This window comes from Miscanthus floridulus, chromosome 4 (genome assembly GCF_019320115.1).
Source record: "Miscanthus floridulus cultivar M001 chromosome 4, ASM1932011v1, whole genome shotgun sequence".
In the NCBI taxonomy this organism is placed as follows: Eukaryota; Viridiplantae; Streptophyta; class Magnoliopsida; order Poales; family Poaceae; genus Miscanthus; species Miscanthus floridulus.
The window spans coordinates 88,820,214-88,830,138 of NC_089583.1; the positions used below are offsets into that span (position 1 = coordinate 88,820,214).

Sequence of the window (9,925 nt, forward strand, 5' to 3'; positions counted from 1 at the left end):
TTCTGCCCATGAACCATAAGTGGCGAAGGAACAAGACGAGCCTCAATAACAAGGCTGAAACTAGGGAAGCTCCAGTGCAACTCAGTGGTGAGCAGGTGCTACGGGACTATGAAAGTTTCCAGCAAGTGACTTTTGGAAAGGATACAAGGAAAAGGAAGCAACGTGACGAAGAAAATAGGTGGCACAACTGGAGGAAGAAGAGTATTTTCTTTCAGCTTCCTTACTAGAAATCATTGCTAGTATGACATAATTTGGATGTCATGCATATAGAGAAGAACATATGTGAGAGCTTACTGAGGACTTTGTTGGAGTTACAAGGTAAATGCAAGGACAGTGAGAAGGCTCGACTTGATATGCAACATTTGGGTATAAGGCCAGATCAACATCCAGTGCTCGAAAAGGGTAAGTACACCTTGCCACCAGCGCTGTACTCTCTAGGTAAGGATGACAAGGAAATTCTATGCAAATTTTTACATGGCATCAAGTTCCCTGATGGTTATGCCGCAAATATTCGGAGATGTGTGGACGTCAATGGTTGCAAGCTTTCTGGACTTAAAACTCATGACCTACACGTAATCTTGCAAAAACTTTTGCATTTAGTGGTGCGCAACATATTGCCTGAAGATGTGGTGACCCCATTGATGGAGCTAAGTAGGTTCTTTAACTCACTGTGTTCAAAGGAGTTGGAGTTTTCATAAATTGAAAAACTGAGCACTTCGATTAGGGAGACCCTTTGTCGGATGGAGATGATTTTTCCACCGGCTTTTTTGATGTTATGATGCACTTACCGGTTCATCTTGCTGACGAAGCTAGATTTGGAGGCCCGGTTTGTTATAGATGGATGTATCCAGTTGAGAGGTACCTTCGTACTCTTAAAGGCTATGTGAAGAACAAAGCGCGCCCTGAAGGTTCAATTGCAGAGGGGTATATATCTGAGGAGTGCCTCACATTTTGCTCTCGTTTTTTTTTAAATATTAGTACCAAGATTAATCGTCCAGAGCGTCATGAAAGCGCCGCTGCTAGTGAACCACCATCTAGGCTAATTATATTTGGGAGCCTTGACTACAGTAGGAAAGGAAGTACTCTCGAGAAAGTTTCTGATATTGAAATGCATAGGATGAGGCATTACATATTAACCAACTATGACGAGGTCACTCCATGGATAAAGTAAGCTATATTTTAAATTGTTTTTTATGGTGGTCATGAATGTTTAAAATATATATGTAACTAATGAACGTATTTTCAATTGTTGTGGATAGTGAGCATATGGATGAGCTGAAGAAAATTAGCTCAAGGCATGTTGATAAAAGACACAAGGAGGAGTTTGTATCATGGTTTGAGCATAAAGTGAGTTGTCCCTAATATATTTATCCATATTTTATTTCTATAGTTTCCACATGCTTTATTAGTCCGTAATAATAGCTAGCCACTTTGTCGGTTTATTAGTCCCTAATATATTTTTAAAATGATTAAATGCAGATCAGCACATTGCGTGCATAAGGGGAAATAGATGACATGATTTATTATCTATCTCGCGGTCCAGACCCTCAGGCTCATGTGTTCAACAGGTGTTTCATAAATGGCTTCCTTTTTTGGGTCTCTTCCATAGAGAACTGCTTAACTACTCAAAATAGTGGTGTATTCGTGAAGGGCGATGCAAATATAAGAAACATGGGCTGGTATGGTGTGCTGAAGAAAATCATTTGCCTTGATTTTCATGGTGACAAGGAAGTCATGTTGTTCTAGTGTGTATGGTTTGATGTCCCTGCAGCTAGTAGTAGCAGATCGAGAGGGTACAATAAGGATAAATATGGGGTCATCGATATTGATATCACTCGGTTTAGGTATTCAGATGAACCTTACATCCTGAGCACACAAGCCGAGCAAGTCTTTTATGCGAGAAACATAAAGAAACTAGATTGGTGCACTAGTCCTTAGAGTGCAGCCTAGAAATCTCTTTGCCATGCCTGAAGCAGAAGGCATTGACAATATGGGCGAGCTCGATCTGGACTCAATTGTTGTAGGAATGGAAGATATGAATGTTCAACAACAAAATGAAGATGTCACAGCTTGGAATAGGTCTGGCCTTGATGGGGCTACTGTTGATGCTTCTGTTATTGAGCATGCCATTGCAACAGCCATGCCTGAACCTGAGCACGATGACCTGTTTGATGAAGACGAAGACCCAGATGACATTACATTAATGACGGAGTCCTCCCTCCATTTAGTACTCTGGGAGAAGATTCTGATGATGATTTTTTTGTCTAAATTTTTCTCAAGCAATAGAGGCATTGGGCTCCTGAGAGGCTTTCAAAAGATGTGATCGTGAGTTGAGATGCTGCTCATGAGCTTTGGAGCTCCTATACTCCTTCCCACAAAGAGCACAGCTGTAAAGCATTAGGATGCTTGCAGGCTTGCTCCCCTCCGCCAAAGCAGCTTGCCTAGCCAGAAACAGAGCCTCTGTGACACCAGGAACTCCAGCCACCTGAAGAATTTAACACATATCAAGACAAAGCATGACTGAATTTCAACACACAAGCAAGCAAAACAATATAATCAAACCGACAAAAAGAAGTTGAACAGGTCTCCACACGTAATCTCCATCATAGCTAGGCCAGAATTTACCAATATATGTTCATTTTTTGGTCCACAACAAAAATATAAAAATATCCTGAATTTCTTAATTCTAATCAATTTTCATGACTGAAATGGAACTCTTAAGTATCTGGATAGACACAATTTTAGAAACTACCAATCCACAGGAGTATTTGTATATCTAAATATTCAAACAAAACTATGACAAAACCATAAAAATTGACAAAACTCAGGTGCAGAGGTTGGAGTTTTGCAAACATTCCAAGACCTTAGCTGTTAAAAAAACTCAAATTCCGATACCGGGATGTCAAGAATCCTACGCTTAATTCTCAATTCATGTCATTCTAGTCCCCAAAGCAGGCCGCACGAACCAATGAACCTAATACCTAGGGTTCTAGCGACAGAAGGTCGGCTACGGCGGCGGGGGGGCGATGTTACCTTGTGCTTGAGGTTGTAGCAGTGCCATTCGGAGCGGTAGTGAAGCCGCTGCTGCTCCTCGTCGTTGAACCCCGCGTTGCACGCGTTGCAGGTGACCGTCGTCATCCTCGCTCAGCTCCCTCCTCTCCGCTCGCTACGGATTCGGCTTGCTCCGGTGGGCATGGGTGGGGAGGACTCTCTCTTCTCTCCTTCTCCTTCCGGTGCCGCTTTGCCTTGTATGCGGCGGCGCCTCGGTGGTGAAGAGTTGGGGGAAAGTGGCGGTGGGGTAGGGAAGAAGGGGGAGGAGGAGAAGTAGGAGAGGGCGAGGCGGCCGCATTTGTTCCACTTCTGGGCCGGCCCGTTAACAAAGTGTGTTGATTGTTCCACTTCTGTTGCCAAAGGTTGGTTCTTTAGTGCCACCTCGCCAATTCGGAGAGGCAAAACTCAGCTTAAAAGCTGAAGCCGCCAAACCACACTGAACTTCTCATATCAAGCGCTATTCCGAATTCGTTACCCTTCTGGGCTACTTGAGGCCGGTAGCTTTGCTGAGCTCCCCATAGGGGTTGAGCCTGGCGCGGCGCTGGTCCTTGGCTAGCCCACTGAAGTGCCAACTTTTTTGTTTTCTAATTCTATGCTAATCGTTCCAACTGAATTTATTTTTTTTAAACATATTTCTATCGTGTCCAACTAGTAACTAAATATCATATTCCATTTTTTCCTAATTCTATTATAATCATTCCTACTGACTTTATTTAAAAAAACATATTTCTATCATGTCCAACTAGTAAATAAGTATCAAACTCCTTTTTTCTAATTCTATGCTAATCATTGCAACTGAATTTATTTTTTTTTAAACATATTTGTATCCTGTCCAACTAGTAACTATGAATCATATTCCATTTAGTGGCATATCATTTTGCCTGTCTTCCTATGTCAGTGATGTCGTACCGAGCGTGCCACATCGCCTAGATATGTGATATGCTCCTTTCGAGTGCTATGTCTTATGCCATCGAGTGCCTAGCTCATCGTCTCCAACTAGTCACAATTTGTCCCATTTCATTCCATGTCTAACATTGTTGTGGTGTAGTACTCAGTGTGCCATGTCGACTAGATATGTGTTCTGGACCTTTCAAGTTCTATGTCTTATGCCATTGAGTGCCTACCTCATCATGTCCAATGAGTGCCACATCTTTGACTATGTTAGGTAGATGTGGTGTCATATGTAGCTAGGATGCCACGTCGAACAACAACTTGATATGTAGTCTCATCCTCTCGAGTGCCATGTCATATGCTACCAAGTGCGATGTAGTATGCCACCGAGTGCCTCATCATGATCATAGGGGCACGTCATTGCCTATGTCTCATCCATTGAGTGGCACGTCATTGCCTATGTCTCGGTAGCTAGTACGTCCATATCGTGGTTTATACTTGTGACTTGTAATACAACAACGGAGCTGCCATAGGGGCGGGGTGGGGCGGCTGCCCCAGCTACCGGCGGAGTAGCCTCAGCCTCTGATTCGAGTCGCGCCGCAACTCCGCATCGACGTCAAGGCCGCCCGATGCCCGCCGCCACCTGCCGGCATCCACTTGTATGACTCATGATCCTGATCAATAATATCTGTTGACCTAATTTGTAGAAATTAATAAATTTTCTATTAACTATGTCCAATTAATACTTATGTTATTTATTATTATTTACTCTAGATGGGCCCGTGACGTAAAAATTAATAAATTTATTACTAGTATTTTCAAGTTTCTGTTGTTTGGTTATTTTAGAAATTAATAAAATGCTAATAATAAATGTTTTCCTTTAGGAGCCTCCCCAAATTTGTCCGTCAAAAATTTCCACCGCGTCAAACCTAGGTTCCACACCGCGCGCGGCAAATTTTTTTTTAACACAACATCGCCAAATTGACCGCACGTCAGTCTAATAACCTCCCGTCTCCAGACCGCGCGTATCCCTCCCCCTCCCCCTCCCCCAATTAGATCGCGATCCGTCTCCCAGGACCGCCTGAGGGCCATGACGCCGCCGCCTACGCCACCTCGGTCCAGGACGCCCCCGACATCGCCTCCGTTGAGGACGCCACTGGCAACGCCTTCAGGCAGGACGACGCTTCGTTCGCAGGGCATCAGCGCCAGCACGAACTCCACTGCCTTGGGTACCCATCGCCATCGATATACTGAGGCCACCCTCGAAGTAGAAGATGATCTTGGGTTCTCTTCTCCATATGTCCCCAGGTACAATGATTACTTAATCTAGGTTTTTTTATTCATATTTAATCTCGCATCACAGCAAATTCTACAAATTGTGAGGGGTTTAGGGTTTTCAAGCATTTGCTGCTTGCATATTTTGGTCATGATAAAAGCATAATTTTTTTCAATCTATGAGGATGGAATTGTCTGATTGTGTCATCAACTAGAACAAATTTTTTGGAACAAATTTTCTGATATTGAATGGATCTGGAACTCTGTCTTCAATGGGTTCACATCAAAGCAAGGCTGTAAAAATAATTGACAAAATGAAAGTATATTCAGTATATGTATGACAGGTTGACGTAATGTTGTCAAAATGATTAGTAACAAAGCCAATAGCTTCAGCATATGTATAACACTATACCTATGTCAAGATGTTATCAGTACTTTTTTCACAGCTGCAACAGACACTGGCAAGCGTCGGGATGATTTCTTCAGGACTCGTAGTTATGTTCTTAGTAAGCATATATATGATGTTTATTGCATCTTAGAAGGAGGCACATTTATTTAGTGAACAATTCAAGCAAAGATATGAGATTTGAACATAAATGTGAGAACTCTCACTGCATTTTTTAGCGCTGTCAGGGATATTGCTCTGCTTGCTAGCTCCATGTTGTTTATGTGATTTCATACTTATTTGTTTTTCAATATAAAGATCTGTGTCTATCGCAGCCCTAAAATTAATTTGTCAAGCTCTTGAATGTTGGTAAATGCAAAGATATGTTACTGCATCTACAGTTAAGTCAAATTCATTGAAGATCTAGCTATCCAATCATCCAATGTGTTAGAACACAGGTTTAATATTTTCTTCATAAAAACAAATTTCTGACTTACTGGTTCTGTCTCTTCTAGATGGTCTACTATAACATTATTATTATATATTACTACTGCTGCCTCCAGTAAAAAAAAGATGTTTAAGAAAAGGCAATTATTTGCTCGGTATTTGTTTTGCTTGTCTAAAATTACAGAAAGTAAACCCGTCTGTTTTGATTCAGGAATACAAAGTCTGAGATCATTTTCTATGCTTAAATATCAATGTTTAACTACACAAAAATGTATGGATGTAGTTAACCTTTTTCTGCATCAGGCATTGAATTTCTCATGTTGCATGTGCCTGCTCTATAATGGGATTACAGAAACCATCTAAAATAGAATCCTGAATTCAATGATATTTAGTTCAATTACTTATATATATGTAATACTTTACCTTTTTTATTCTTGTTTATTTAGCAACCATTGTCCTATTTATGCAGTGGCATGGGCGAAATGTGGACTCTTTATGTTCATTACAAGAATGGACTTCCAGATCAGGATTATGTAATGTTCAAATTGGAAAGGCCTCATATAAAATTGTCAACCTTGACATCTCTTAAGGACCAGCTTGGGTATAATGCTCGGGACTTCTTGTACTACAAGAAGCGTTGTGGAAGAGATGTTGCAAGTCTTCAGCCCCACGATTTTGTCAGACATGCAGAGATTATGCTACAAGACAATGAGAGTGAGAAGGAAATCAGATTAGTACTCTCAAAGGAACAAGAGACAGCACAGCAAGTCAGCATAACACCCCTCAAGCGACCAAGGCAGCAGCTGGAAGAAGATGAACATCCGTTTATGGATGATCCTTTTGATGCATACAAGGACTGGCTAAAGAAGCTACGACTGGAACAATCCAAAAGTATATCATCTATGTTTTTGCATATGTTTTCGTATTAAGCAAAATCTTAGCACCTTTATATAAACTACACCTCATCTTACATTTTTTTGGTGACTAACAGATTTGAAGGATGACACTAGGCAACAAGCAGTCAACACGTACAAGGAATTTTTAAGGATGAAAGGGGACATTCCAGAAATTAGTAATTTATTTTCCTTCTTCAACCAATGTTGTTTAGTACTAATTTTTTTAAAATTGAACCTTTAACCTTGTGTGCAGTGGCATTTGTCGAGCAACGTGACACCAATGCAATCGTAGACAAAGACGACGAAAGCAATGGAAGCAATGCGACACCACCCTCAAATAGGCCAAGCCATGCAAGGAAGGCAAGAGACGAGGGAAACGGTTTGTGATAATGCATGTACTTTTAATATTGGGTTCACATATCTTAATTGAGAACTACTACAGCTCAAGATTGTTATTGTCTTTTTTGCAAGGACATGGCTCCAATGAACGCAAGAAAAGAGGTCGTGGCACTGTTAAAGGATTAACAGTAGGCAACAAGAGAGTTAAGGAACACATTCACACACTCCCAATCGAATTTTCAGAAAGCCGTGGAGGACCCATTGGACCGAATACCCGTGCATTTGTCGATGAGGTCCGTTATATTTACAAGGTAATGGGCCCCACTAATTGGAGTAAACAGTTGGAAGGATATAAAGGAAGAAGACAAACTAGAAATTGCAGAAGAGATACTGGTATGATGTGTACTATTTTTTGTTAAGGAACATTGCTGTTGCTCTTTTACTGTCCAAAAAAGTGAGTGTACAGATGTAGAAATTGTGATGTTGACATGTTGATTTATGCTAATGTCATTGTACTAACCTAATGAATTTATCCCTTAGATGCTATTAGATTTCTTTTCTTGATTGCTTCTTTCCTCATGTTGCTTCATGCCCAGCCATTGTGCCTTTTAGTTTAGATTTCAGCTGAAAGCATATTCTGTAAACCCTTCCCATTGTATACAGAAAAAGGCATGTTCAGTTAACCTCTCAAAGGAGAGTTATTTCTATGACTTTAGGATAGTGTTTGATCATTTATTTGACAAATTGGATGTGTGAAGCGAAGTGGATGATTTAGCTTTGTCATGTAGTATGTTTCATTAAATAAGTTTATTTCAGGCTCTCCAACTAGGATTAGTATTGTTGCACTGGATGATTAGTACTGTTGCACTAGCATGAATTTTTTTAATTTTTATGATTTATTTTTTCTACACGCCACCTTAGCGTTAGCACGGGCATTATACTAGTTCTGATAAAACATTTCATTGCTTTTTAATTGTAAACAGCTTAGGTGGAACTTCATCAACATTGATGATGTGGATAAAAGAAAAGAGAAAATATGGAAAATTGCCAAGGAGCGGTACAGAGGATGGCGATCTGATCTGAGTGCCACATACAAGGCTTATAATAGTTATGGTGAGAGGATATGAAATAAACCCGAAGAAATACACCTTTTTGAGTGGCACTACTTGTAGTTGTATTTTGGATCTGATAAATTCAAGGTCAGTGCTAGTAAAATCTACTATGTCAAACAAAATTGATGGACCAAAGTTGCATTGTTACATACCACTTGTTCTCATTCTATAGAAACTTAGCAGCCAGAACTCCTCCAACCGTCAACAGCAAAGAACCAAGCATGTGATGGGTTCAAAGAACTTCTCACAATGTAGCTTTGAGCTGGTAATCATTAGATACACTAATCTAGTCCTTCCCTTGTATGATGCAATGCTTGTGTGCTGAATTTTTTGGCGTCCTAGAGAGACCAAGAAATTGGTGAAGAGCCAAGTGATCTTCTTCTTTGGAGGACCACTCACACAAAACATGGCGCATGGTCAAATCCTATATCAGCTTCAGTATATGTAAGTAAATGTTTTGTCAACCTTTTTTATAGCTACTGGTAGTGTCAAGCAACTCTTTACAGGTTCTGCTATTTAATTTAGGAAAATGCAACCATGAAAATTGGTGAGATTGGATTAGAACCTGATAGGCCAGCACTTACAACTGTTGAGGAGAACATGATTTTCCAGTCATGCTACAAAGAAACAACACAAATCAAATCATCCAAATTACATGGGCATAGATATTTGGCTACGTATCGAACTCGCAGAGAACTTATGAAAGAGAACCTTGAAGTACATGCACGTGCTCAAGCTGCAGCTAGGGAGAAGAGCATTGCTTTAGAAGCGGAGGTTGACAAGCTCAAAGAACAGATTGCGCAAGAAGCTGCAGAAAGGGAAAGGGAGAAAGAAGAAAATAGCAGGAGGATGCAAGAGGAGCTGGAAAATGCTAAGATAAACTTAAGAGAAGAAATGAAGCAAGAATTTCTTAATATGCTAGTGCAGCACAAAGAAGGAGCTATGATTATGGTATTAGAATAATTTTTTATCCTTTGTACTCTTGATAATCTTATGATTGTGATGCCTAACCTTTCACCCCCAATATTTGTATGTATAGAGTACCCTGCAAAACAATGTCAGTACACAAGTTGCACCAATCATAGAAGAGAAAGATGAGACTGGTGGACAAGAAAATGAAAATGAAGATGGGTTACAGGAGGTAATGACATTATTTCACTATGTTCCATGTACCTTGAACTGTAGCTAAAATAGATCAAACAACTTGATGTTTGTAGACTCAGCCTAGAAGCGTTGTCACCGTACAAAAAGGTGCACCAGCACCTACTCGCTCCACTAGAAGTTGTTGACACCATTTTTTGCATGTGTCAAAATGATCAGAGTGGGCTAATTGGCAGGAGGAAAGTTACTGTATACGCTGACAGTCGATGAAAATCAGCTTGTAAAGATGGTTGCCGATGAATGGTGGTGATTGATGGAAAGGTTGATTTAGACTCGGGCGTTGCCGATAAGGTTGGAGATGTTATTGTCGATGCCGATGAAGGAAGGCTTGAAAACTACTGCCGATGAAATAGGAAGTATGCCGATGG

The 9,925-nt window shown here is 40.6% G+C and overlaps 1 protein-coding gene and 1 long non-coding RNA gene across 2 annotated transcripts; both read left to right on the forward strand.

The window, feature by feature from the left end:
* The first annotated feature begins 6,522 nt into the window (after window positions 1-6,522).
* Window positions 6,523-8,411, forward strand: LOC136548774 (uncharacterized). The gene is made up of 5 exons (XM_066540179.1): window positions 6,523-6,940; window positions 7,041-7,121; window positions 7,199-7,324; window positions 7,417-7,595; window positions 8,268-8,411. Exons 1-5 carry the CDS (start codon window positions 6,523-6,525, stop codon window positions 8,409-8,411), a joined length of 948 nt encoding a protein of 315 aa, XP_066396276.1.
* Window positions 8,412-8,643: 232 nt separating this feature from the next.
* Window positions 8,644-8,980, forward strand: LOC136552020 (uncharacterized). Its single transcript, XR_010782724.1, has 3 exons — window positions 8,644-8,661; window positions 8,739-8,840; window positions 8,922-8,980. It is a non-coding gene; the product is annotated as an uncharacterized lncRNA (long non-coding RNA).
* Window positions 8,981-9,925: the final 945 nt, after the last annotated feature.

Excerpts from the sequence above, each read along its gene's own strand:
- LOC136548774 (XM_066540179.1), top strand. The coding sequence starts at position 6,523 with ATGGGCGAAATGTGGACTCTTTATGTTCATTACAAGAATGGACTTCCA. Across the intron at positions 7,325-7,416 it reads GGCAAGAGACGAGGGAAACG|GACATGGCTCCAATGAACGC; the intron begins GTTTGTGATAAT and ends CTTTTTTGCAAG. Across the intron at positions 7,596-8,267 it reads AGGTCCGTTATATTTACAAG|CTTAGGTGGAACTTCATCAA; the intron begins GTAATGGGCCCC and ends AATTGTAAACAG.